The sequence below is a fragment of the Parambassis ranga genome, chromosome 22 (assembly GCF_900634625.1).
Source record: "Parambassis ranga chromosome 22, fParRan2.1, whole genome shotgun sequence".
NCBI classification, from domain to species: Eukaryota; Metazoa; Chordata; class Actinopteri; family Ambassidae; genus Parambassis; species Parambassis ranga.
This window is the reverse complement of record NC_041042.1, coordinates 15,868,357-15,894,743: the sequence shown is the minus strand read 5'-3', so window position 1 is coordinate 15,894,743 and position 26,387 is coordinate 15,868,357. Positions and strand designations below refer to the sequence as shown.

General features: G+C 41.3%; 5 protein-coding genes and 1 long non-coding RNA gene across 6 annotated transcripts; 4 read left to right on the top strand and 2 right to left on the bottom strand.

The window, feature by feature from the left end:
* Positions 1-435: 435 nt before the first annotated feature.
* LOC114427621 (uncharacterized) lies at positions 436-4,352 on the top strand. The gene is made up of 2 exons (XR_003669471.1): positions 436-749; positions 1,116-4,352. It is a non-coding gene; the product is annotated as an uncharacterized LOC114427621 (long non-coding RNA).
* A 320-nt stretch (positions 4,353-4,672) lies between these two features.
* Positions 4,673-5,932, bottom strand: oip5 (opa interacting protein 5). Its single transcript, XM_028395785.1, has 5 exons — positions 5,700-5,932; positions 5,446-5,512; positions 5,218-5,340; positions 4,876-4,957; positions 4,673-4,808 (listed from the first exon to the last, which is right to left on the bottom strand). The coding sequence occupies exons 1-5, from the start codon at positions 5,863-5,865 to the stop codon at positions 4,716-4,718; spliced, it is 531 nt and encodes a 176-aa protein (XP_028251586.1). The 5' UTR covers positions 5,866-5,932; the 3' UTR covers positions 4,673-4,715.
* Positions 5,933-6,247: 315 nt separating this feature from the next.
* nusap1 (nucleolar and spindle associated protein 1) lies at positions 6,248-8,901 on the top strand. The gene is made up of 11 exons (XM_028395766.1): positions 6,248-6,412; positions 6,518-6,586; positions 6,660-6,854; positions 6,926-7,064; positions 7,167-7,253; positions 7,357-7,463; positions 7,622-7,800; positions 7,898-8,061; positions 8,153-8,269; positions 8,355-8,460; positions 8,542-8,901. The coding sequence occupies exons 1-11, from the start codon at positions 6,338-6,340 to the stop codon at positions 8,627-8,629; spliced, it is 1,326 nt and encodes a 441-aa protein (XP_028251567.1). The 5' UTR covers positions 6,248-6,337; the 3' UTR covers positions 8,630-8,901.
* A 54-nt stretch (positions 8,902-8,955) lies between these two features.
* On the bottom strand, positions 8,956-10,863 carry ndufaf1 (NADH:ubiquinone oxidoreductase complex assembly factor 1). Its single transcript, XM_028395774.1, has 5 exons — positions 10,660-10,863; positions 9,696-10,235; positions 9,421-9,606; positions 9,251-9,325; positions 8,956-9,167 (listed from the first exon to the last, which is right to left on the bottom strand). Exons 2-5 carry the CDS (start codon positions 10,206-10,208, stop codon positions 9,027-9,029), a joined length of 915 nt encoding a protein of 304 aa, XP_028251575.1. The 5' UTR covers positions 10,209-10,235; positions 10,660-10,863; the 3' UTR covers positions 8,956-9,026.
* Positions 10,864-11,194: 331 nt separating this feature from the next.
* rtf1 (RTF1 homolog, Paf1/RNA polymerase II complex component) lies at positions 11,195-18,627 on the top strand. The gene is made up of 18 exons (XM_028395758.1): positions 11,195-11,371; positions 13,272-13,382; positions 13,474-13,624; positions 14,641-14,842; positions 14,924-15,041; positions 15,130-15,241; positions 15,318-15,456; positions 15,551-15,728; positions 15,813-15,895; positions 15,980-16,067; positions 16,153-16,260; positions 16,342-16,419; positions 16,515-16,636; positions 16,718-16,775; positions 16,866-16,943; positions 17,130-17,231; positions 17,441-17,555; positions 17,645-18,627. Exons 1-18 carry the CDS (start codon positions 11,288-11,290, stop codon positions 17,749-17,751), a joined length of 2,034 nt encoding a protein of 677 aa, XP_028251559.1. The 5' UTR covers positions 11,195-11,287; the 3' UTR covers positions 17,752-18,627.
* Positions 18,628-19,644: 1,017 nt separating this feature from the next.
* golga5 (golgin A5) lies at positions 19,645-24,097 on the top strand. Its single transcript, XM_028395757.1, has 12 exons — positions 19,645-19,821; positions 20,536-21,198; positions 21,349-21,549; positions 21,632-21,851; positions 21,950-22,073; positions 22,147-22,350; positions 22,474-22,644; positions 22,737-22,865; positions 22,951-23,049; positions 23,143-23,465; positions 23,539-23,602; positions 23,672-24,097. Exons 2-12 carry the CDS (start codon positions 20,544-20,546, stop codon positions 23,747-23,749), a joined length of 2,268 nt encoding a protein of 755 aa, XP_028251558.1. The 5' UTR covers positions 19,645-19,821; positions 20,536-20,543; the 3' UTR covers positions 23,750-24,097.
* The last annotated feature ends 2,290 nt before the right edge of the window (positions 24,098-26,387 follow it).

Here is a 26,387-nt window from a genome sequence, read left to right as displayed (position 1 = left end):
TCCTGAATTAAAAAAAAATACTGAGCATAATTTTCTTTATTATTTGCACAGCCATGCTCCACTTTTGGGGGTGCTTCCTTGAAAATATCCTGTTTGCTATTTCTATTGTTTATTGGTAGTGTTGGTTGGTTAGTTGGTTTTGTCCTGTTAGCATGAGTTTTCTTATTAATTTCGCATGAATAATGCCAGTTACGCTAACGGGTAACGATATATTTTTTAAATACACTTTTTTTTATATATATTTTAGTATTAGTTGATATGTGTTTTGTACACAAATAATTGCGGAATTTGATAAAATTCCGTTGCAGTTAGCCAAATTAGCACACAGCGCTGGCTGTCAGCTGTAAAAATAGTGACGAAGAAGAAGCACTTCCGGGGCGGGCTTCAGCTTTGATTGACAGGTCTCCAGCTCAATCATCGCATTCCTCTGTTGGCTCGTAGTAGCGGAGCAAAATGGCGTAGAGCGGAGGGTGTAAAGGAGAGGGGGACGACAGGACCTTCTTCTCTCCCCGTCGGCGAGCACACAGCAGGGGAGAGAAGGGGGTCCGGTGGTTTGGGTATTATCTCTTTAATTTGTCCTCACCGACGCGGCTCCTCATATCAAAAATAAATGCCCGGCAACCGTCCAGTCCTGGAGACCTTCACCGTAGAGGAAGAAATCCCCCCGGCTTTTGTTTACCATTGTGTGCAGCTGCAGATCAACCACAGAGGAAACACCAATGCACAATATCCAGCCAACTCACTCCAAGGTCAGTGCTTCAGCCTTCACTTTCCTGCATATTTTTTCTTATTTTCGAAAAAAATTAATTGTAGTTTAAAACAGTACGTTTAACTAGAAACTGTTTTTTTGGTAATCATGTCTAAAATCTCTACTGAAGCTGGAAGACAGCAGCCTGATACCTCAGATTATTGCAGTAATGATTAATCACTTGGGGACTAATTATTATACTTAAACAAAGATATGACTGATTTTATGTGAAGACTTTTTCCTGTCTGACGTCCTCCAAACCAATTAACCATTTAATCCGGTCATTTATCAATATTAAGTAGATGACATCCAGATAATCACTTTTAATTCAAACTAAATGCAATAATAAAGTGAATCATTATTTTAGGACTAAATATTCACTTGATCGAGTCGGGAAACCCAGCTGAAGCCAAGACCGGAGGGATGTCTCCCTTCAGAGCCGACCCAGTGCCACAGTCATATTACATCCACCACCGCCAACCAACTATACACCTGTGGAGGTAAAGACCTGTATTGGCCTTATGGGACCTCCCTGCCGTTGTCGGGACACTTTCCATCTCTCCTCCACAGCATCGCCTCTTGTCCTGACCTATTTCTGCAGCATGATCATCAGCAAGTGGGGACGCCTGCCAAGGTTTTGGGCCGCCTGGCCTCCATGATGCTCATTTTTAGCCATGTTTACATGTAGCCTAACATTTAGCTCTGAGGTGTGTGTTAGGCCTGGGTGGGATTCTTGTTAGGCTTGCAGCTAAACATAGTTGATAACACTTCCCAAAAATAGACCGAAGCAGTTACTGAACAAGAAGAAAGTAATGACACACAATACTGTAGCAAAGATCAAGGCCTGTGATGTTAAATTAGACTAATTTGGTTTTTTTCTCTACCTCATTGCCACAGCAAGTGCAAAAGGATTGAACCAGTAGCTAAATGGTTGTCAAGCGCCACAGCAGTTTTATGTATTGTTCCTAAATGGATTTAGTTTTAGAGAGTCGAAGTAGCTGACATGATGCACGCTGTCATGACTCACTCAGTCTGTGGTCTCCTATGCATCTGTCCCAAAGGGAAGGTCACTAGATAGTATTTTCCACCCCATGTCCTCATTTTTTGCATTTCAGGTTTACTGTTTGTCACACAAAGAGACAGAATTGTCAACGTTTAGTTTTTTTAATTTCTGTATTTCCACATTGGGTCTTCTCCCCTCTCATGTTCTGTTACCTTGTGAGAGATAATGTATGAACAGGAAGTTCTGACCGAGCAGCAGATAGACCTAGAGATGCCCATTTCAGATTCCATAAGACAAAGTTTATCTTGCCTTTTTAACCCATACCTGAAGGAAACCCTGGTCTCATTTCTCTGTTTCATTTTTATGATTTTTACACAAAAAAAAAGAAAAATCACAATTTACCGGGATTTGTGCAATATTTGATCTTAACTGTCATGTTGTTGACCAAACTGTATATTGTATAAACAAGTGACAAGTTGTTTGAAAGCAACAAAATCACCAATGTCTTCCATTAAGATATGTATAGACTCATGTGCATTAGCTGTTTTAGCGGATGCCAACATTATAGTAGCCATGCATGACCAGTAGTGATGCTTGCTTCATGAAGAATAGTGAAATCAACTTCTAGACTAAGCTGGAGTTCAAACAGGGTGGTAGATTGACGTACTGCGCCTTTAAATGCAGCTTTCCCCTATACTCTAATGCTAGATCCCCCCTTTTTCCATGTCTAGTCTGCATAATGATAATATAACTAATAAATGACACAATCAGGATATGCAATTATTGAAAGTATTGATTCACATAGGAATATATGCTCAGTGTAAGTGCTGTTTAGAGCCCGACTGATACTGGAGCTCTGAAGGGGACGCCAGTTTTTATTTGCATGTACATTAGGGGTGCTGAAGTTTTCCATGTTTAGGCCCATTTTAAAATCGATATATATATATATATATATATGCACATGTTTATGTAGGTGATGGAATTCAAATATTATCGATATGAACTAATATTAAACTTTAAATCCTTCATTAGCCTGTTCCACAGATTAGTTAGTGCGGTCAGCTGTGCTCTGCTACATGTATTGTGGAGTTTTAGCACACTCTACAGGACAAACTATGTAATGACAAACCTGAATTACTGAATTAGCGTCTTCGTTAGATTAAACACGTCACTGCTCAATCTGTGATCGGCCAGGATTATTGTTAAAATCACCTAATCTGCATATGAGTCGGGCTCTGGTCCCGTTTTTAACAGAGCAAGCTATATGTTTTTGTATTAAGCACTCTTAAAAGAATGATCAGAAATTAAATTATCAGGAAGAAAATATGTAGTTGATCGAGCAACCAAGTCTCAGATGTGACAGCAATTGATAAAGTTCTATTAAGAGAAGAATTGATGATCTAATTGGTTGGGATCTGATGTGTTTTTTAGTTCTAGAGTTAAGATCTCACCACGACATCACATTGTACATATTACCTCATAGTTTCAGGATTCAGAGCATTCTATTTTAATCCATAAAATTGTATTTGATTAGAGTTTTAGAAGCAATAACCTACAAATAATGCATGAGTTTAGTGCCAGGGTGTAAGTGTTTAAAAGGATTCCCCCCTCTTTCTTTTCTGTTCCATGCCTACACTACAAGCTATTAGCCACTTTTTAGTTGTAGTTGGCTTTATAAGAACATTTGGGATACATCCTGTAGAGCAAGGCACTGTACGTGAAGACAGCTGTAGCATCACAATATTGCATTGACAATTTTCTTTCAACGCCAAAACAATAATCTAAACCAATGTGTACATGAGATGGGATGCTTTAATACATTTCGTTTCTTGTAGCATTTTTTTTACATCCACCCCTTTCCTTTACAGACTTTTCAGTAACTCTGTGGCTGCAAAGGATTCACTGAATGAACTTGACACTTGTTTGAAAAGCACTTTCTCTCTCTCTATGTACTGACTTGCACCGTCATCATCACCATCCTGTCTTTAATACTGTGTTCTAAAAAAACCCTGTAACGCTCTTTCTGGGGATTTGTAATCTCAATTTATAAGCAGCAAGTAGGCGTCTTAGCAGCATAAATATATGGGTTTAAAAAATATGCATGACTTAGCAGAATAATGAATGGTTCGTATTGCATGCAATAATCCAACTTTGTAATGTGAATGGGTGTAATTAGGGTGTTGAAATGTTTGTATCGGATGTTCTGTGACGACTTCGGGGGACGGTTGACACAACAGCGAGCATGTTAAAGTAGCCTCGAGCATAGCTGCTAGTCATGATACAAACAGCACCAAAAAAAAAAGAAGAAAATAACAATCAGAGCTTCTGTCGGACATGGCAGTACAGTCACAGTGCACAAAACACAGATCAACATTTGTTCCCATGAAAAACAACAACAGCAAATGCTTAAGTAAGATAAATGACATCACTTTGTTGATTAACTTTTCCACTGAGGTGAACTGTGTAGAAACTATGCACTCCAGAGGGAGGAAATAGGCATGCTTATTATGTGTGAGCCTCTTGTCTGGTTTTGTATTAACCTAAAAAAAATGAATCTGTATCAGAAATTCAGCAATAAAATGCAGCATGGTGCCAATTGGATTGCAGGGTGTTGTTTGTGTACAGTTTTTCCCACATCTGTGTGAACCTGTTGTCATTTTTGACAATCAGTGGTCCTCATAAGTCTCTTAAATGGTCCTTTCCCTCTTTCTAAGCCAGCAGACTCACCTTATTAGCTAGCATAGCTTAGCATTAGGACAGAACATTGGGAATTCAACTATCCAACATTCAAAAACATGTTCTCAAGAAAGTTTTGTATTATTTTATTAACAAATCTTAATTTACACAAACATACAAGAACAGTTCAAATAGATCAGGAGTCTGTACAAGGTATTCATCAAACAAAAAATACAACTGGCAGCATCAGGCTGCAGGAAACATCGTCCCAGGGTTAGCTGATGCACATTACTTGCTCAGTTCACTGTTAACACTTGTGTCAGTGATTCTGCTCTCACGTAGCATCAGCGTCTCCAACAGGACTTCCAACTGCTGTCCTACCTGCACAGAGACGTGTTTCAGTACCAAACACAAACGGATCAGATCGTGGAATTTTTTGCTGATTTACCTCATGAATGTTTTCTTTGAGGGGCTTCAGATTAAATGAGAGTGTGGAGGCCTTCACCACTGAGCTGCTGCTGAGAATATAACTGCAGAAAAAAATATGTATGTAGGATAAAACTGTGGCATCATTACAATTTTTTTTTATATATATATATATATATATTATTGATTAGGTGTAGAGTAAAGGCTGTTTTATCCCTACAAAAATCCCTTCGTGCTCTCTGACAACACTCATAAGCCACCTGTTTGTTTGTTTCATCCCCTGTGTCCCTTCCAGGCAGCAGTAAACATGTACACAAGAAGTCAATATGCTTGTTGTGTGCTCAGCAGGACTGAGAGGGCTCACCAGCTGATGTTTGCTTTGTGGAGGAGAAAGATGGAGCGAACTGCAGCCAAATGTGATGGAGCTGAGTGAATGACTTTCCCCACAGCACAGCCGCACGCTTGGCATTTCAGAGAGCTGTAGATACTGAAAGTAAACAAGATGATTTATTCCTTAAAGATAAGCGAGTAACCACAGAGGATACAGGACAAAGCCAAGGTTTCGAAATCCAAAACCTTAAACCAAACTTACCAACTACGCAGTTCCCCTTTATGTCCTGGCTGCATCACATCACTGACAATCACGTCATCAGTTACTCCTGAAGGGAAAACATGCAGAAAGTAAAGTAGGCAGGATACAATGAACACATATTCAGGGTCACTACAAACCAAACTGACCCACCATCAAACTATTCACCCTACACTACAAACACAATGCAGAGTTACCGCTTTACTGTATAAAGTTTTTTTGAAAACTATTTTTTCAGAGTTGAGAGATAAACTTACTTAAACACATAACAGAGTCCATGATCTCCCCGCAGATGCCGCAGGAGTCCCCCAGGATGGTGTTACACTGCCGGCAGTGGAGAGTCATCTGCTGCCTTTGTTCTGCTACTTTGACCGCATTCAGATCGGTGGATCGTTTCACCAAGATACATCGATTAAATTCCATGTTGATTACGTTTCAGTTTACTCAGCTACTCGTCGCGCTCGTTATTTTTAAACCTCTTCTTCCTTGATTTTCTTCTTCTTCGTTAGCTTATTTACGGCAGGCGAACATTTTACCTCCACCCTCTGAAATTGTGTGGAACTTACAGAGTTAATTTTTTTTAAATATTACAAAAAAATTCAAATTTGAAAATTTAAAGGTTAAGTGATATTTAAATGTACATTTATTTGATTTTATTTTTCTTTATTCGCAAAATAATTTGTTTGGAAAAGACGGAACGTTAAAAACATATCTCCCCTCTGATTGGTTGTAAGGGGTTTCCGGTCAAATCCGAGGGCCAATCAAACGGCTCTCTGTGCTGTGTTTTGAATCGGAGCGAGTTTTAACCGTCAGACGCTGCTTTTCACGGTGAGGGCGAAACCAGCGCATGTGAGTGGATTTGTGTTCATTTACTGGAATAAACTTTCAAACCAACATGGATCTGGATTCCATGAAGTATGCTGAATTGCGAAGCCTCGCTAAAGAGCTCGGCATCAGAGCAAACGGGAAGGTAAGGATTCTGCAGTTTGTTTATTGTTGGAGCTAGCTAACTGTTTGCTAACTAAGATAAGTGGTGGGCGGCGGACTGCATTGACTAACTTTTGTTCAACCACAGGCTGATAAACTCCTGAAAGCTTTAAAGCAGTATTACCAACAAGAAAACATCCCCGGCGAGGAAGAGCGGGTAAACTACTGTTTATTAACAGTCTGATCGATAGCGTGTTCGATCTGCAGCTGATGTACGCGCTCTGTTTCAGGGACACGGTGCTGATGCTAAAGAAGAAGATGAAAATGTGACTCAGGACTGTGACGATACAAGTCAGGAGGAAAAAGAAAAAGAAGAAGTCTGCAGCACTGTTTTTGTGAACACACGCCGAGGGAGACGGAGCGGTGCCAAGAGGAAGAGCCCTGATGCTGCTGTAGAGACTGGGATGCAAATGGATGCAGCTGAGGTATTAACATATAACACCATACTCAACACAGGTCAACATGTACATGGGGTTAATGGATGTTCTTTTTGAAGGGTGATACTGAAATGGATGCTGTTGATGCTAAGAAGAGGAAACTGTCCTCTGCCAAGGACTGTGATGAAACTGAGCTGGAGCCCCAAACCACTGGTACTGAGCAACAGCCTGACATCAAGCCTGAGGCATCCACTCAAGGTGACACAATTGTGATATGACTTGATGCAAGTGCTGATTTCTTCTGCTTTTTTTGTCTTAAGAAATTAACTTTGACAGAATATTTCTGTTTTTCATGTTCAGAAAAAGCACCAAAAGTGGCCAAAGCAGGTAAAATCCCACGTTACCAAGGAGCACAGCAGAAGACCAAGCTGAAGCCTGTCACGCCCAGTAAGTCTTGTTTAGTTTCTCACATCAAAGCCCGAATATTCTAAGACCACATAATTTAAAATCCCTCCCACAAATATTTCTGACCTTTCTCTCCTTTCTGTAGACTTCAAAAAGCTCCACGAGGCTCACTTTAACAAAATGGAGTCAATTGATTCTTATTTCCAGCGGAAGACAAAGCAGGTGGAGAGCCTCAAAAATTCAGAAGTGAAGGTATTATCTTTTAGATTCTTCTTCAAAATCTTACCTCTGTAAGGTAAAAGCGAAGCAGCAGCAAAGTGGCAAAGCTCACGCTGTAAGCGATGCTCACTATTGCTGCGTCACTGTGTACTTCCAGAATCAGTGCAGTGATTTCTGTTTATGCCCCACAGAAGGCGAATGCGGCTCGTGCTTCCATGTTCAGCCCGGCCCCAGCAAACAAGAGACCAGCTGAGGACACATGCAGGAAGTCTTTGCCCTCAAACAACAAAGCTCTTCCAAATAAATCTGCTGTGAAGAAAGACGTTTTATTTAAACCAATGATCCTTTCCACTCGCAGGATCAACGTTCGGTGAGACGGTCATTTATTTTGTCTTACAGCTTCTCATGAATTATCTCGTATGTCTTGCATTAATGTGATTCTTTAACAGCCAGATGTTTGTGTGCAGGTTTTCTGAAGCCACTCGTGATAACGAACACAAAAGGTCTTTGGTGAAGACGCCTGCTCGCATGTCGCCCTGCGTGGCCTCCAGCACGCCACAAAAACAGGCCGCTGAAAAGGAGAAGCCCAGTGCTGCCAAGGCTTCAGTTTTCTCAGCCACAAAAACTCCAGGTACGTTGACTTTTCCGCCCTTTAATTGATAACTGAATGGCCCCATAGAAAATATAAATACTCAGCAGATGATTGTTTTTGCCCCTTGAAGTACCGTTCGTTTTCACTGGGAACACAAACACTCCTACAACCCCTGGAACCCAAAAGAAGACCGTGTTTAATCTGAAGGAGAGTCTGTCACGGCCTCTGACCTACAAGCCTCACAAAGGTATACGCTGATCTCCATTTCCCTTTATGCAGAACAGAGATTTGTGTCAGCATGTTGGACAAAAGCATATTTATTTATATTTAAGGTAAACTGAAGCCATTTGGAGAGACCAAGGAGAACACGGTGGCAAACAAGTCTCTGGTCTCAAGTACACATCAGGAAAATTACAAACAGCACAAAGTCCACACCAGGTAAAAACTAAGAAAAATATGTTTGCCATGACGGTTTGCTTTTAGCAGCATTTCTTACGCATTTTCTGTGTCTTACTTTAGGGACGAAAGGAGGACGAAACAAATCGAAACCCGCAAGCAGAAAAAAGAAAATATGCTCGGGGCGAGGAGAGGCCTTGTCATGATGTAAAACAAAAAAAAAGTTGCGCTTATTTGTACAGCCTGCTTTCTAGTGTAAATATTGTCTGCAGCTGACTCTTTCTGCTCATATCTTCTCTCCCAGCCTGCTGTGCTGATGTTTTAGGTTTGACTAACGTAGTTTAGCTCTGACTGTATTTTGATAGTGTAGAAAGACGATGTCCTGTGTCCTGTTTTGTGGCAAAACTTGTTCAAAAAAAGCTCTATGCTTTGTGGTTTTTTTACATTTTGTAGGTGTTGATCTATAAAAGAGACTTGACCCCACATGTTTTCTCTGTCTAATTGAATTTTGTTGCAAAGAAGCAGCACGCTTATCAGTTATTGACCAGTAAGTTTTAATGTCCTACATCCAGATGAATTGCATCAGTTATGGTTATATATGGCTGATCTCAGACTTCAGGGTTCCTTTTGTACAGCTCGTAGGCGAACTCTTCACTGTGTGCGTAATCTTTGGAAGCACCGATAAAATCAATCTCAAGCTGGAATGGCCCGTCTGCTTTGTCTCCCAACGTGAAACCAATAGTGTTAATCTGAAAATAAAGTAAACATGGTTAAAACTATCTCCAGGTAATACTAGATAGTGTTTAAGTGTCACTGTTCACATTTTCACTACCTTGTCCAGCCAAAGGGGGTGCTGGTCATCTTGTATCCTTCCTCGATGTGTGAGGAAGAATTTGGAGAACGGTATCTGTAAATAAAAGGTTTCATAATCAGATAATGTGGTGATATTTTTTTACTTTCGTGAAGGTTAATCAGTAGAAAAATGTCCAAACTTTTGCTCACCTTAACATCTTGCCAGTAGGGTCCTCCTCTGGTGTACAGAAAATAACTGTATACGTCATCTTTCTGGTGTGAAAAGAACGTATGCGGTGCAATGTTGATCATCCAGGGTCGGCCGTCGCCACGCACACGCAGATGCAGGCTGTTGAAACTGCTCCAGTCATGGTGCTTTTCTCGATCAAATGAACCCTAAGAGAGACAAAACAAAGCACCATGGTGGGTAAAGCTGCTGTAAACAGCCACCAATAGTTGTAGAACCTAAATGTCAGGGCACTAACCAGTGGTTGCTTAGAGCGCATGGTGCAGTATCCACTGTAGCGTGTTTCTCCATCTTTTGGGGGAGAAGAGTTCAGAGTTCCATACAAAAAACAGGTATTATTGTTCTTTCCGAGCTTCAGGTATGCTTCACTATTTCCTCCTATTTCACGGTCACAGGACACTGTCCACTCTTCCAGGCTCTCTGGACCCCTGAACTCCCACAGCACTCTGTTCTGCTCCAGCATGTGCACAGTAAGAGGTTTACCCTCCGGACCGATCCAGGTGTCTGTAAACTCTTTTTTCAGCAGTGAGAAATGTTTTTTTATTCCCTTCAAGCCCTTTGAGAAGTCAAAGTTCATGTTCTGCCATGGCCACTTGTCCTCTTTGGGCTGCCCGGGCCGTCTGTATTCACCCTGGATCACAGTTCTGCTGTGTGAAGCGAGGGGAGTGATGGAGGAGAGAAGCAGCTTGTGGTGGTGAATGGAGCTCAGGAGCCTCACCGCAGGGAGACGAGGGATGTGTGGCAGAGACATTTCAGCGTGGCTGTGGATAACTCACTCCTAGAAAACACATCAGGAAAAATGTGACTTTACAACAGAGAATTGATAATACAGAATCAAGAGATTTACATTTAACATTTAAAAAACAGAGATTGTATTAATTTATGCAACTGATTGGGATCCTTCCGTGTTTATATTATTTACTTGTTGTAAGTTGTCATGTTGTAGATATATATGATCATTTTTCTTACGATTGAACACTTCTATTGTATTGTGTAAAGTAATGATATTATGATCATTTGACCTATAAACTGAATTTATGAAGTTTGTGTAAAATAATATTTATATAATAAATATTAAATAAATAAAAACACACAAAAATCGTCGATTTTTGAGTGAATTACGCCACAAAAGGTAATCTGGTTTACAATACAGTTTAAAAATCGTGTTATGCTAACCGTGTTAGCATAACCTGTGCGCTTACTCTGACCACGGTGCATCAGCTAATTCCGGGAGGTTTCATCAGCTGACGGAATCACTTTGATATGACTAACTACACGATAGAAATTGTGTTGTTATAAAGTACAAATAACTTATAACTTCCACTTGTAAATTGCTCGTATACACCCGTGTACCAACCCAACGTTTTCGGGTCTACTTGGGAAGGCCAGTGGAAGGACTTGGGCTACATTCACAACACATGTAGAAAGAAACCTACCACAGTAGAGCCAGTGCGACTGGCTAGTGCGATTTTGCAACATTAAACCCGTGTACCTTGAATGCAGCTTTAGTGCACCAAAGATTTCTGTCCTGACTGACGTACTCATTGTATAAATTAGTTCCTCTTTTTACTGACCCCAATTTCCTTGTGTTACATTTATTTTTACTAATCATATATTTTAGGGTCACTGTTGAATTTATTTAAAATTAACAAACACAAATAGGATTATATAATTCAAAAACAAACCGTCACAGACACCATGGTAGCAACGCGAAGGAGCGCGCATGCTCAGTGCTGTCTTTGTGTGGCTGACAGCTAAGTAGCAGCACTGGCTAACCTCAAACATTTAGACGACACAGGGGTAGCTAGCAGGTTAGCTGAGAAGCTAATCATGGTGAATGTAAAGAAGCGGAAAGGTCGAGTCGTGATCGACTCGGACTCTGAAGACAGTGCTAGCGACGATAATTTAGATCAGGTACGTATTCGTTTTTCTCTCTTCCCCCCTAATTCTTGTGTTCTCAAGTTGTCAACACTTTGAGGTGAAGCTATTGTATGCTAACTGCGCTGTGTTTGGCCTCGCTGAAACAAGCTGAGAGTGGGCCTGTGTTATTTACTATCAGTGATTCTTCTTTGTTAACAAAAATGTGTTTTATATTTCTTAAATTTTTCCCCTAACGCATTTATTGGTACGTGTTTGCATTTCTGCACATAGCGACTGTAGTCAGTTAGCTAAGTTATGCTAACCTTAAGGTTACACTACGCTTGCTCCTGCAGTATTATGTTACTACGAAAATGCCGCGCCACGGGCCTTTGGCTGCTTTTGACTGGTGCTCTGTTGACTTAAGCCGTACGTTGTTGTGGGATTTGTTTTATTTAGCATTTGGACTAAGCAATACTAGGACGCCTTTGCACAAACCAAAGCCGTAGTAGAGTCTCATTTGATTTAGCTAAAACCTTATCTCCTGAATGACGTCATGGGCGCTAGCTGGAGTTCTATTTCGGTGTTGTTGTCAAACAACCGCTGGCAGTGTGGCAGGTCATGTCTGCAGAGCTGCACAGACATGCTGCTCTGATCACCATTCGTTATTGTACCCGTGCAGTAGGACGTTGATAGAAATCAAGACATGTGTGCTGAATAAACAATGAGGAGGAGAGGGCAGACAAGCTCTGTTTCCTCGGCTGGTCCAAACATCAGCAGGTTTTGGGGCCAGCAAGAGCTGATCACTTAACTGTTGTGTTGTTTATGAAGACAGTAATACAGATCAAATGTTCCAATACCTGGTTTAATTGGAGGAAATTATTAGAAGAAGGGATCGAAATTGTCTCTGCAAGCAGGACAAGAATACACAATAGTTAAGATACTAGGGTTATAATTCTTTTATTGCAATACTGTAAACTAGTATTAACAACGTCTCATTATATGCATAAAATCAGAGTGGTCAGAGGATTCTCTCATGTGTGCTCTTCAAGGCCTCCATGTGAAAAGTTTAGTGGTTGTACAAGGGGACATTATTGTTGTGCTTTTAGGCCAGCTGAGCCGAGTAAACGTTCAACCACCACTTTTTCTGCAACCTCACCAGCGTGCCAATATTTTCATACTATGTGTATAACTCATTTTTAACTTATAGGTAAAACACAAGGGTATAAGAGTGCTGTGGTTCCAAAAACCAAGCCTGAATGACTCTGTCACCAGAAATACAAATTTACAGTGGACGAAAATAACATTCACTTTAGCAATTCATTGCCTTTATTAACGTGCCTTAACCAAGGTCTGAGGAGACCTTTTGGCATGTTGTCAGTAGACGAGGATGTAGTGTCATATTAGGTGTTGATTCCTTGTATTTATTTTGAAGGTCATTATTGAAGTTTTTTAAAAATAACAAGAAACATATAGGTTTTTATCCTAATCAGAATATCAGCCCTTGCAGAAACTATGATGGCAACACAAGAGTGTGCAGTGCTTATTGTGTGGCTGACAGCTGAGCAGCAACATTTTCTGTGTAGCTAATTGTGGTGAATATGAAGAAGTGGAAATGTCGAGGTTTTGTGTATGCATTTAAGGCAAACACCACAATCAGGATGTTTTGAAGACTGGTTATATGAAACAAAATGTAAACCTTAGGTGTAATATTCGCACTCACATCGTGCTTGTTTGACTGAGTTTTGGATTTGTTTTGTATATATTTGCATAATGGAAAGTTGCTTTCGCCTTACATCTTTGTGGAGGTATTTACACTTGTACTTGGAGATGTGGGCTGATTAGTAGAGCTCCTGTTCCAGGAGAAATTTTGTCCCTCCCTTTGTTTCTCACTTTGCGTAGCTGTGATTGTGCGGGACGTTCATCTGAAACTACGTCATTGTGTTGTCAATTTCAGGAGCTGTTGTCATTGGCAAAGAGGAAGAGGGTTGACTCGGGTGAGCAGGAAGAGCCTGTTAACAAACCAGCAGCTTCTACAGACTCTGAGACATCTGACAGTGACGATGAGGTATGATGGTAGTTTTGGTATTTCCTCTAAAAAGACTCATCATGAATAATTTTGTTATGTAACAAAAACTGGACTTTTTGTTTCTGTCTAGTGGACTGTTGGTGGCACCAAAGGCAAAAAGAAGGTTAAACAAGGAAAGGGTTCTGAAAAGAAGAACACTACAAAGAAGAAAGTTAATAAGGCAACAGCATCTGGCAGCTCAGATGGAGACAGCTCAGCAGAGAGCTCTGCACCGGAGGAGGGTGTGTATCTGTGTTCATGTAGAAAATCAGGACTTGTAAATCAGGGCTTATCACAAAACACTCACACGCGCCATGAACTGGTGGCACCACACAAACTGAAAGGCAGACTGTCCAGACTGATGAGGACCTGTAGATTACACATCACCAGGGTGTCGCAGGTATTTCAGGACGTGGATTACATGAATCACTCACTCATCCTCTTTATCTCAGGTGGCAAACAGAAGCTACTGTTTATGTGTTGCACTGGTCCTACTATGCACTGGTCCTACTATGCACTAGTACACACTGTGGAAACTGGTTTCTTTTTATGTTCAATCTAAATTTTATTAAGATAAGAGATAAGGCAGTATTTAAACCCATATTTAAAGACCTCATTTCATTCATAGTATGAGGTTAAATAATCCTTCATGAGTTGACGTTAAATTACTGGACTAGTATCATACTGCATAACCTGCATTCTTATACTATGATTTTAAAAACTGATTTGACTACTTCCTGTGCGTAGTACCCCTATTTTTGTCACACAACAGTAGGGCGCAGTGAGGTTAGTAACCTTATGTGCTGCTTCTCTATGTTTAGACTAGCTAGTTTTATTAGAAGATATGTTTTGCGTGGATTTTCTCAGGCAGCCTTAACCCTTTGTGACAATTCTTTGTGCTTTTTTGTGACTGCCTCAGTTGAGCGCTTTTAATGTGAAGCAGCAGCAGCTGTCAGGTTGCAGTTGTAGTGCCTGAATACAGCTCTGATATTGGTGGTCAGGCACAGTTCATAGCAAAAAACTAAAAATAAGGCAGTTATGAATGAGATAAAATGACTAATAGCAACACATATCATTCCTCTGGATCATTTATGCTACAAACATGGCACATTTCATTAGTATTTAAGTGTTATTATATAGGAATGAACATAACGACATAGTTTGGATCTGCTAAAATGTAGAACCCTTATGCTGTAGCGCTGTAATTGTTAAAAATCAACTGTGTTATTCTTGTTTGTGTGGTTCTATAAAATTTCAGGTGAAGTGTCTGATTCAGAAAGCAACAGTTCTTCCTCCAGCTCTGACTCAGACTCCTCCGAAGATGAGGTTTTCAGGGATGGATATGATGATGACCTGATGGGCGATGCTGAAGACAGAGCTCGCCTTGAGCAGATGACAGAGAAGGAGAGAGAGCAGGAGCTGTTTAACAGAATTGAAAAGAGAGAGGTGCTAAGGAGACGGTAAGTGTTTATAAAGTGTGGAAGAAAATAGGTTTTAATGTCTATGGGTGTCTTACTGGTTGATTATGCTTGTGTGCATAGTTTTGAAATTAAGAAGAAGCTGAAGACTGCGAAGAAGAAGGAAAAAGAGGAGAAGAAAAAGAAGCAGGAGGAAGAGCAGGAGAAAAGGAAGCAATCTCAGGTTCAAGACACACAAGTGGTGAGTGCACTTTCAGGAACGTTTAAAACTTTACTAGATATTGATGATGACGATGATGAGGGTATTCATAATGTCTGCTCTTCTCTAGGTTATGTCACACAACAAAGAGAGACGATCCAAACGAGACGAAAAACTGGACAAAAAGTCCCAGGCCATGGAAGAGCTAAAGGCTGAACGAGAGAAGAAGAAAAACAAAACGGGTCAGGGCGCCTGTTCCTTTTCTCGTGACTTCATCAATGTAACATTTCAGGGTACTGATGATTCTTCTCCTTGCAGCGGAACTCCTTGCCAAGCGTCAACCACTGAAGACCAGCGAGGTTTACTCCGACGACGAAGAAGAGGAAGAGGAAGATGACGACAAATCATCAGTCAAAAGCGATCGGAGTTCGCGTTCGTCATCTTACGACGAGGACGAGTGCGTGCTTAAAGCAACATAATGTGTTATTCACCACAGCGCCAAGCTTATCTCATAAATCCTGGTAACCTGCTGATTTTATTTCTCCTGACAGAAAAGAGGAGACTCCACCGAAGTCACAGCCCGTTTCACTACCAGACGAGCTCAACAGGATCCGCCTGTCCCGACACAAGCTGGAGCGCTGGTGCCACATGCCCTTCTTCGCTAAGACTGTGACCGGCTGCTTTGTGAGGATAGGGATTGGAAACAGCAGCAGTAAACCAGTTTATAGGGTGAGCCAATGGTGAAGAGACATTTTAGCGCTAGAAGTAGTTTAAAGATCTGATTGAATTTTAGTCCTCTGTTTTTATGTAAAGGTCGCTGAAATAGTGGATGTAGTAGAAACGGCAAAGGTTTACCAGCTTGGTGTCACACGCACAAACAAAGGTTTACAATTAAGGTAGGTACTTTCCCACTGCTGTGTTAAGCACATTAAAATAAGTAATCATTTCCTAAATTCATGACCTTTGTCGATGTCCTCCAGGCACGGTGGTGACACACGAGTTTTCAGGCTCGAGTTTGTATCAAATCAGGAATTCACAGAAAGTGAATTCATGAAGTGGAAAGAGGCAGTAAGTGGAATTTAAAAGGAAGAAAATGTGAAGCAAACGTACGTCGTTTGTAAAGTAAAATACCTTTTATGTCTGTGTTCTGCAGATGATGGTTGCTGGAATGCAGGTACCAACTCTTGATGAAATAACCAAGAAGGAGCAGTCCATCAAAGAAGCTTTGAACTATAAGTTCAATGACAAAGACATTGAGGATGTACGTCTGATGCTGTAGAGTTGTTTTGGGGAATTCATGTGACTGTGAACTGCATCAAACACTTTTCTCCAAACTCTGCAGATTGTAAAGGAGAAGGACAGGTTCCGAAAAGCACCTCCAAATTATGCCATGAAGAAAACGCAGCTACTCAAAGACAAGGTAAAAGAAAATGAATCAAAAACGCCTTGATGATGTAGTTTGTCCTGTTAGTTCTTGGATTGTGGATTAAGGCCCTGATCTGTTTTCACGTTAAGGCCATGGCAGAGGAAAGCGGTGACGGTGAGAAAGTGAAAGTGATCCAGGATGAGCTGAATGAGCTCGAGGAGAGAGCAGAAGCCCTCGACAGACAGAGGACCAAGAACATCTCAGCTATCAGGTACACAAGCGACAAGGAGGTTCACATCTTTACAGCAACATTTGACAGATCTTTAATTCTTAAATCTTTTTCCTCATCCAGCTACATCAATCAGAGAAACAGAAGCTGGAACATTGTTGAATCTGAGAAAGCTCTTGTGGTACGCTTCTGTGTTTTTGCTGTTCATATATTTCCTGGTTGTGTCTGTGGTCTGTTGTTCAAACATCACAGTATCTGTGTTCTCCAATAGGCTGAAGGACAAAATGCCAAAAACCAACAAATGGACCCTTTCACACGAAGACAGTGCAAACCCACCATGGTGTCCAATGTACGTTTTCTAATTGTTAACTACACAAATATTTGTGTATCATGTTAATTTTTTGCAGATTGAATACTTGCTGTACTTGCTTGTCAGTTATGTGCATGTATGTGACCCTTTAAAATAATATTATTGATATGAAAGAATGAAATAAATGGGTTTTACCGATCTAATATGCTCCTTCTCTCCTGGCAGGCTAGAGATCCATCAGTCCATGCAGCTATTCTCGCTCACCTCAACCAGAAGTATGGCTCTGGTTCACAACCAGATGCTTCCAGTCCAGAGAAGAACAAAGTGGTAAGCAGGACACCCTCCTGAACTCTGAAGCCAGATCCTGGTTGTTGTGCTGTTCGAGAGAAATGTCAGTGCAGACGGGAATGGGTTTGGACATGTGGCAGGTTGTTTGAATTGCCTTGTCTTTCAGGACGCCCCCATTTGCTGTTGTTGTCTGAAGTATTTTTGAATCCTAAATGGATCTAATGTTTTTCTCTGTCCCTCTGTTCCAGGGGCAAACAAACCAGAAGGACAAAGATGTCCCCAAGCCGACCACTGACCTCTCAGAAGACTTGTTTAAAGTTCATGATTTTGATGTTAAGATTGATCTTCAGGTTCCCACTGCAGGTGTGTGGCTTTGTAGTTGTACTGATGTTTTTCTCGGTGCTTTGCAGCGACGTAGCTTAGAGGTTTAATGTTGCTCTTGTGTCCTGCAGAGGCTAAGTCACTTTCTGTGAGCTCCAACGCGCTGCCGGTGAAGGACGGCGCTCCACGCAGGTCCCTGAACCTCGAGGACTATAAGAAGAGGAGGGGGCTGATCTGATGTGGCCAGTCCTTCGTTCAGAAACCACATTGCATGTGTAATTGACTGTGCAGGAGAGATTGTGTGTGTGTGTGTGTGTGTGTGTGTGTGAGAGAGTGAGTGAGAATGAGTCTGGAAGGTGGTTTGAATGTTGATACAGATCCAAACACAAAGGACATACTGATCGAACAAAGACAACATTTTTCTCTAAGGATCCCTCACAGAAGAAACGTGTCCAGATATGTTGTTTTGTTATTTTTGCATATTCACAGACTCTCATATATGGAGTTGTGTTTTTATGTATTTAACTTCTCTCCCCTCTTCTGAATCTTCTGGAGTCCCTCTACGTTTTTTTTTTTTTTATTTTTCATCAAAAGAACACGGCATTCATGGATTATTATCTCGAACAAGGACACTATCTTAGAAGACTTAGGTCGTTGAGACATTTTGAATTCATTGGACATCTAATGGAGTTGGCCAGTTGTTGTTCTCATCAACAGTGAATTCATGTTGTAAATCTTTTACCCTCTATAAATGTATGATCATCTGCCCTCACGCTCCATCCTGTTTTTGAACAGCCTTGTGGTTTTTTGCAGCGTGGATGATCACCATCTGCCCTCCATGACAAAATTACACGTCATCGGGACATTTATGACATTTTAACAACTCGATTTGAGTAGAACTTTTTATGGCTGGCCTGGTTATAAAAGTGTGCATTTCTGTTTACTCTTGGTTGGTTGTTGATGGGGTAAACTTCTCCTGCCCTTTTCGCCCTGAGCAGATTTTATGTGTTATCGATCGTGTCCATAGTCAGTTCCTGTATTGATGTGGCATGCCATGTAAATATGCATTTTTGAGTGAGTGCAGGAAAAAAAATAAAAAGGCACTGTTTCGTAAGTTCTGTGTTTTTGTCTGTTCTTTACCGTAAATATCAAACACAAATCAAACAGGCCCAGCAGAGGATGTTCTCCCCTTAGCAGCTGAGGAAACTCAAGGTGCCGGCCAGAATGATGGTTCAATTCTACACGGCCATCATTGAGTCCATCCTCACCTCCTCCATCACTGTGTGGTACGCTGGGGCCACTGCCAGGGACAAGCATAGACTGCAGCGTGTTGTGCGCTCTGCTGAGAAGGTGATTGGCTGCAGCCTGCCATCTCTCCAAGACCTGTACGTCTCCAGGACTCTGAGGCGTGCAGGTCGGATCACAGCCGACCCTTCTCACTCTGGACATAGACTTTGAGCCACTCCCTTCAGGTAGGAGGTTACGGTTCATTCGGACCAGAACCTCATGCCACAACAACAGCTTCTTCCCCTCTGCTGTTGGACTGTTGAACAGTAATTAATACACTGCTCTGCACTGTCACCTCACAAGGACACTTTAGTATAGTCACTGCACAATGATGAAGTATCTGCACTGTTTACTTCCATCTTGCACTACTTGCACACCAGTACCACCTCACTGATCCATGTGGTACCTGTTACACTGTTACACTTTCATATCAGGGTCTATGTTTGCCATTACAACCACCATGTTCTGTTCTGTTCATTGTATGTCTGTAATGTCATGTCAATTTATAGCCTTACTCTTAGATTACATTGTTTATCTTATGTCATGTTAATTATTATACGTTTTTATGTATGCACCAATCACTAAGGCAAATTCCTAGTAATGTGCATCCTCTTCACTTACATGGCAATAAACATGATTCTGATTCTGATTATGCTGAAATGAACCAGAGTGAAATTTTCTAAATGTATATAATTTACTGTTCTGTTATAAGATGAAAAACAAAACAAAACAAAACAAATGTATATTTATACTCACACACAAGCAGGACGCGGTTGCTGCACACTGAAAATCTCATTGGCTTAGTTTTGATCAGGCTTCTGGGAAGACGCTCTGTTTTGGGGTCCTTACACGCAGCGCTTCCTGGTCCACGTATTGAGAAGATCCCCAATATCCTATTTGACAGATCATGACATTTGACTGTGTTTATCCAAACGGGTTTTTATTTTCATGTCCAGCAGTTGTACCTCGGCGGTAGCCAGGTGACAGAAGACAGTCTCAGATTTACACGTCGTTTCAAACGGTACGTGTGAGGCTTTTTCTTGTATAGCCAGCTAGCCTGTTAGCTTTAGCAGTGCTAGAGTTGACCTGGTGTTTACACTAGTTTTATGATAACGCTAACACGGAGGCTGATGACTTACACAACAACTCTTTAAACATTTCGCCATTTTAACAGAAATAATGAGGTTTTAATAAAACCACGTCAGGTTTGAAAGTGCTGAGCTTTGGTTAGCATGCTAGCTGTGATAGACTTGTGCACTGAAAGATGGCTATTTAATCCTGAGACGAGTCTCTCAGCTTGTTTGTTTAAAAGGGATACCTCCCAATATAGCTCTTGCTCTTGCTCTTGCCTGTTTAAATGCATTTAAGGTAAATGATTTGCAGAGTGCGTATACACAAACATGTCACAGTGTTACAGTGTTGTACAAAAAAATAGTAATATACACAAAAATTATGTTATTAGCTTGCAATTACAGTTTATTATACAAAAGTATGACCAAAGCATGGTCTGTACATTTGCATTTGTTAGATTAAGATGGTCCCTTTTAACCAACACCTTTGGCACACACAGCTGCACACACTCACTCCTCGAAGCTACAGTCAGAATTCCGGAATTACATTATGTGCTTAAGAGCAGCTTGTGGTAACAAGGAGCCTGTTCAAATTTCTTCTCAGTCATTGAACTGATGACCACAAACCTATTAAATTGCAGTTTCTGTTGTGCTTCCACCATTAGGATGCAAAATGTCTTGGTTTACTGAGTTGGCTGGAAAAGCTGAAGATTTCCTAAATAAAGTGGACCAAGGTGCTGCAACTGCCCTGAGCAAAAACCAGGAGAGAACATCCTCCTTTTCATCACCTTATGCAGGAGAATCCATTGTTAAGACTGAGTACAACACCGCAGAGTACAAGACCGACCCCGCTGTGACACATCATGCCTATTCATCCTCTCCTGATGCACCCAGCTACATCTCTGCAGCAGCTGGCAACATTAAAAGATCCAATTCAACCATGTTGGCTGGGACTGTGAATGTTGCTGTTAACCCTGCTCCTTCTGGCAGCAGTCCTCCCAACTCTGTCAAAACATCATCTGGATTTGTGAGGCCCAGAAAGAGTGAGCAGGATGTGGACGACGACATGCTCTTTGATTTTTTGAACAGCTCAGACCCTCCAGTCAGCACCAGGAGGGATTCAAGAAGGGAACATGTGAAAGTGGCAGTTCCTGTCACAGAAGCTCAGAACCTAACCCCTCCCCCATCCACCACTCCTCATACAATCCCATCAGCCCCATCCACACCACCTTCTACCCGTGGTGTTTCCAGGGCCTCAAGCATGAGCTCACTGTCTGCTCACAGCATCAAAACATCAGAGGAGAGCTCTGCTAAAGAACTGAGCCAAGGTATGAACTTCACACTGATTATAAATAAAATTATTATGCCTATAATATACTGTGCAGCTGCACAACGCAACTCAGCCAAATTATTCTTGTCTTGTTTATATATATATGTACATCTAAATATTGTTTGTGTGTTCTCTCTGGTCACCACAGACACACCTGAGAGTTCAGACTCAGGATTAGCAGTCCCTCAGGAGTCCAGCGGACAGGAGCTTCCTCCTCCACCTACAGAGGAGCCACAGAGCCAGATTCTATCCAGCCTGCGTCTGGAGAACCAGCTGTTGCGGAGTGAGGTGGCATCCCTCAACCAGGAGATGGCATCAGTCATCCAGAGAGCAAAGGATTTGCAAGATGGTAAAAGAAAAGCTAAAACAGATATTACAGTTCTAGACCTCACAGTCTATTTTGATTAAAGTGTTTTTTTTTACTTTCATAGAATTGAACCAGGCCCGCCTACGTGCAGATAGATGGAACTCGGAGCAGTCTAATACTGATCGCACATTACGAGACCTTCGATCCCAGGTTGATGACTTGACAGAAGCCCTCTCTGCCAAAGATGGTCAACTAGCAGTCCTAAAAATCCGACTTGATGAAGCTGATCAGCTTCTAAAATCACGCAGTGCTGCATTAGAAGAGGCACAGATGGAAAAGTCAAGGTACATGAAGTACAAGAAGAGGAAACTTGAAGTAAAAAACATACTCAGCTTTTTATGAGTTGGTTTAAATAGTGGATTCTTTCTGTGCTTGTTTTTAGAATTATGCAAGACCACACAGAAGGTAGCAGCATGCACACCCAAGCTCTTGAAACACTTCAAGAAAGGCTGCGAGAGGCTGAATTGGCTCGTAGGAGGGAACAGGACAGCTACCGGCAGATGCAGGTTTGCTTTGTCATTTTTTTTATGTCTAGTCTGTGCGCAGGAAAATAATGAACAATTCTCTCCTATTGTTAAGAATGAGTATTCTGGCCGCCTGTCCAGACTGGAGGCTGAGAGGCAGACCCTTGCAGAGACAGTTACTGCAACAGAGCGAAGAGGAGCAGAGGAGAAGCTCAGGATCGATGACCTCCAACAGCAATTGAAAAGTGCCAAATCTACAGCCGAGTCTGCCAAGCAAGAGTTACAGGACTACAAGCACAAAGCTTCACGAATCCTACAAGTAAGACCTGTTTACCTAGAAGCTAAAGCTAACTACGGCTGTGTCTCAGCTTTAGACTGGTACATTTTACAACCTTTAGAGATGTTACTGTTGCATTTGATTGATTTTTGAATGCTTCTTTAGTCCAAAGAGAAGTTGATAAGCAGTCTGAAAGAGGGATCTGGTCTGGACACTCTGGAGGGCAGTGGGGCTATTGCTCTGGAGTTGGAAGAACTGCGTCATGAAAAGGAGCTGCAGAGGGACGAGATGCAAAAACTACAGGGGCAAGTGCAGACACTTCGGACAGAGATACAGGTAAGGTGCTGCAATCATGTAACAATGGGACAGAAAACTTAATAAAAGCCTTTTGAGCCATCTAATACGAGCCATCGATACGCTACTTGTAGGATTTGGAGAATCAGGCCTTGGCAGAGGCGGAAACATGGCAGGAGCAGCAGGCACAGTTACAGGAGCAACAGGCCTTACAGAACAGAGCCAAGCAGGAGGTAGAGGCTGAGGCAGAGCGCTGCAAGCAGGTAAGACGGAGTGGTAATACCAGAAAATGAATGCTGTGTGGGACATGTTGTGTGCCTGTTATATGAGATTATTGTATTTTAATAGGAGCTGCAGTACCTTGAAGAAGAGAACCATCGAACCAAAACCACTTTGCAGAGCCGAATCAAAGACAGGGAAGATGAAATCCAAAAACTCAGGAACCAGGTCAGACACTTTGTATTTGCACAAGCATGACAATGAGGAGGCGACGGAAAGAAGCACACTTTATGTCTACATTCTGTATCTTTATTCTTTCAGTTGACCAACAAGACTCTCAGCAGCAGCAGTCAAACAGAACTAGAGAACCGACTCCACCAGCTGACAGAGACGCTGATCCAGAAGCAGACGATGCTGGAGGCTCTGGGGACAGAAAAAAGCTCCCTCGTGTTCCAGCTGGAGCGTCTGGAGCAGCAGCTGAAGAACGCTCAGGGAGGACAGAGTGGAGGGCCAGCCATCAACATGAGCGGTCTAGAGGGTCCAGGAGCACGACAAAGGAACACACCAGTGCTCTTCAGTGACCAGGATAGTCCAGGAATGTACGGCAAAGTGCGCAAGGCTGCCAGCACTATTGACCGCTTCAGGTAAGCTTTAGCTGTTGTCTTCATTTTGTTTTGACTGTGTTCCTTGTTCATACCAATGATTTCTGTCTCACAGCATACGACTGGGAATCTTCCTGAGGCGTTACCCTATAGCAAGAGTTTTTGTCATTCTGTACATGGTAAGTGTTTAAGTACTAGTATGCAAGTTGGCTAAAGCAGACATTAATTTTATTTTTTATTTTTTTCAGGCGGTACTGCACCTCTGGGTCATGATTGTTCTCCTAACCTACACACCAGAAATGCACGGTCACCCCGATGGAAGATAGAAACCCTGGATTGTAAAGATTTTCTATGGCTTTCAGTATACGGAAACTGCTGGAATATGGACTCTGGGACCTGGCTCTCCCTGTTTTGCACATATGCTATTAATTAAAGACATTTGATCTGATTTAATATTGTTTCAAACTAAAGACTGATATCTGACAGCTCCGATAAGTTTAAAAAAGATTATAGCGTGATATATATTGTGATGGTGGTCTGCTGAAAGGACATTAATCATAAATGGTTTCACATCTGTCTTTCTCATCACCTGCGTTCTGACCTCTGTCCTTAAGAGAGATTGTATTTAACACTATGTGGAAAAAATCTTTTAATAAACAAGTTAGAAGAAACGACACAACTGGTTCTTTCCTCAACATGACTTGCATAAATGCATTTAAATGCATAAAGAACTGTTTAAGAGTTCATATGGAGTACAGCTTAACGTGAACATAATTGTTAGGAGTAAAACAATTGTGTGGCATGTATCAAGTTTCTCCATGTATAAAAAGTCTAAAGATTCATCCACAAACACCCCCAACTGAGGCAAATGCAATCAGTCAGAGGCCTCCACAGAAGGTGTTGATATCATCTTGTAGTTAAAAGGCAAATTAAAGTGTGTAAACTCCTCTTTCATCAAAAATAAGCTTTAATGACTCCAAAGTGTACATAAATTCTTGACTTAACTTATATAAAAACAACAACAAAAACAGAAAAAGAACATTATGACTGAAAACACTATGATGATTTATTCACATTACAGATTTACATATACAATTTAAAATAACCTTCAATCCGTTGCAAGAAATATCATTATAATTTATATGAAATGTAGTGTAAATAAATATATATGGTATGGTATGGTATGGTATATACACCCTTAAAAACTTTGTCTCGCAGTCCCCGTGAACGCACCATTTCAGTAGCGGTATGTGTCGATCTTAAGTGGTATGTCTCCAGTCCATTAGGTGGCGGTAAATGCACCTTAAATTGGTTGCCAACCAAGTGCCATGTCTGACTGTTTTACACACAGTGGCATAGGAAGCATTAAAAATGTGTGTGTGTGTGTGTGGGGGGGGGGGGGGGGGGGGGGGGGGGGCACCTTCTGTGGGTGGGTGGTGAAAAAAAGTATATTAGTATATTATTATTAATTATAATATAATAATATGAAGTAGTTGCGATTTCCTGCGGATTTTAACAGGTTGTTAAACTATTTTACCTACAGAAGTAAACACTTAATGACTATTTCAGAGACAGATTCAACAAAAACTCATTTATTTTAAAAAACAGAACTACATACAGAAACTAATTCCAAGTGAAACAACAGTTTTGTCAACCACACTGGTGCTACTACACTAACAGATGATACAAAGTCTCCATATCTGAGGCCTTCTCTCGTTTACAGAGGCAAAAAACTGCAAATCTCCTTCATGTCCACCTGACTGAGTTTTCCCATCATCACTCACCTCAGCAATAGAACTTCTTACACTGGTCCTATGATGGCCCTGCCTCTGACTCACTCTCAGAATCGACCTCAAATATCAAGAGATGGAGATAGACTGTGCTTTACTTTTCAATTAACAACCAATATAAGTGAGCTTTAAATATATATATATCATCAATGAATCAGCATGTTGATTGAACACAGTGGTCTTCTCATCATCTGAGTTTCAAAAAGTTGTTGGGCCATGAACCAAACTTAAAAAAAATGCATGTCTTTATTTTTATTTGCTTATAAAACTACTTAATTCATAACAAACCTTGTGGATGTGTTTATAATGATGCCCTGCCTCATCTGCTACATCAGTGTTTCCTGTTCATATAATGCACCACTGTGTCCTGACGGTCCATCACATGTGTTTTATTCTTGCTGATAAGAATAGGAGCAGGTGGCTGTGTGCACTGGCTCGGCGAGGCTGAAGCTAGCAGGCTAACAGAAACTAACCTGGCCTTATTACAATATGGGTTAATGCTGAAAACAACTAACTCTCCGTGTCTTTGTTAGGAATCTCCTTATGTCCATTGTGTGTGGGGAGGGAGCAGAAAAGGCAACAACATGTCATCAGACAAGACGTGAGACCGTCTACTGTAACTAAAGTAAACAGCAGCTTCCTCCCAACTTTTCTAAGTTGATTTAACATCAACCTAACGTCACCTGGGGCCATGTGACAAACAGTAAGGCTTTAGCATGAGCTGGACTTTGTGGGATGACACTGACGTTACCCCCTCCAGCTTCGACCAGCACTGACGGTTCTCTTTGCATGTTTTACACTCGCTCCATGAAAGCCACTGGCTTTGTTAGGTCCGTTACTATAGTAACGGAGCTAACGGAGCTAACAAAGCCACTGTAGTAACCAGGAAAACACGGAGTGCATTTTAGAGGTGAGGCTCTTCTCTTATGAACCAAGTGGAACTGCTTTTGTGTGTTGGAGGCACGTGCCTCTGTTTTTATACAACATGCCATTTTGTTGGGGGATGTTTGGACTTTATCTAAAACTGAATTAAATATTATTTATACGTTGTATGTCTAACAAACCTAAACAAACAATATTAACAGAATAATATATCATGTTATAAACAACTCTACATTCGAGACAGTTTTGTGCTTGTGTTGATATTTTTTACATTTGATCGAGTAGTTCTTTG

What these genes read in the sequence shown, in the direction of transcription:
- oip5 (XM_028395785.1), bottom strand. Translation starts at nt 5,865, where the DNA reads ATGGAATTTAATCGATGTATCTTGGTGAAACGATCCACCGATCTGAAT. An exon ending in GGACTCTGTTATGTGTTTAA is followed by an intron (nt 5,513 to 5,699) that starts GTAAGTTTATCT and finishes TTTTCCCTTCAG; the next exon opens with GAGTAACTGATGACGTGATT. An exon ending in AAAGGGGAACTGCGTAGTTG is followed by an intron (nt 5,341 to 5,445) that starts GTAAGTTTGGTT and finishes GTTTACTTTCAG; the next exon opens with TATCTACAGCTCTCTGAAAT.
- nusap1 (XM_028395766.1), top strand. Translation starts at nt 6,338, where the DNA reads ATGGATCTGGATTCCATGAAGTATGCTGAATTGCGAAGCCTCGCTAAA. An exon ending in GCATCAGAGCAAACGGGAAG is followed by an intron (nt 6,413 to 6,517) that starts GTAAGGATTCTG and finishes GTTCAACCACAG; the next exon opens with GCTGATAAACTCCTGAAAGC. An exon ending in TGCAAATGGATGCAGCTGAG is followed by an intron (nt 6,855 to 6,925) that starts GTATTAACATAT and finishes TTCTTTTTGAAG; the next exon opens with GGTGATACTGAAATGGATGC.
- ndufaf1 (XM_028395774.1), bottom strand. Translation starts at nt 10,208, where the DNA reads ATGTCTCTGCCACACATCCCTCGTCTCCCTGCGGTGAGGCTCCTGAGC. An exon ending in TGCGCTCTAAGCAACCACTG is followed by an intron (nt 9,607 to 9,695) that starts GTTAGTGCCCTG and finishes TGTCTCTCTTAG; the next exon opens with GGTTCATTTGATCGAGAAAA. An exon ending in CCTACTGGCAAGATGTTAAG is followed by an intron (nt 9,326 to 9,420) that starts GTGAGCAAAAGT and finishes TTTTATTTACAG; the next exon opens with ATACCGTTCTCCAAATTCTT.
- rtf1 (XM_028395758.1), top strand. Translation starts at nt 11,288, where the DNA reads ATGGTGAATGTAAAGAAGCGGAAAGGTCGAGTCGTGATCGACTCGGAC. An exon ending in CATCTGACAGTGACGATGAG is followed by an intron (nt 13,383 to 13,473) that starts GTATGATGGTAG and finishes GTTTCTGTCTAG; the next exon opens with TGGACTGTTGGTGGCACCAA. An exon ending in CGCAGCTACTCAAAGACAAG is followed by an intron (nt 16,420 to 16,514) that starts GTAAAAGAAAAT and finishes TTTCACGTTAAG; the next exon opens with GCCATGGCAGAGGAAAGCGG.
- golga5 (XM_028395757.1), top strand. Translation starts at nt 20,544, where the DNA reads ATGTCTTGGTTTACTGAGTTGGCTGGAAAAGCTGAAGATTTCCTAAAT. An exon ending in TGCTAAAGAACTGAGCCAAG is followed by an intron (nt 21,199 to 21,348) that starts GTATGAACTTCA and finishes TGGTCACCACAG; the next exon opens with ACACACCTGAGAGTTCAGAC. An exon ending in AGCAAAGGATTTGCAAGATG is followed by an intron (nt 21,550 to 21,631) that starts GTAAAAGAAAAG and finishes TTACTTTCATAG; the next exon opens with AATTGAACCAGGCCCGCCTA.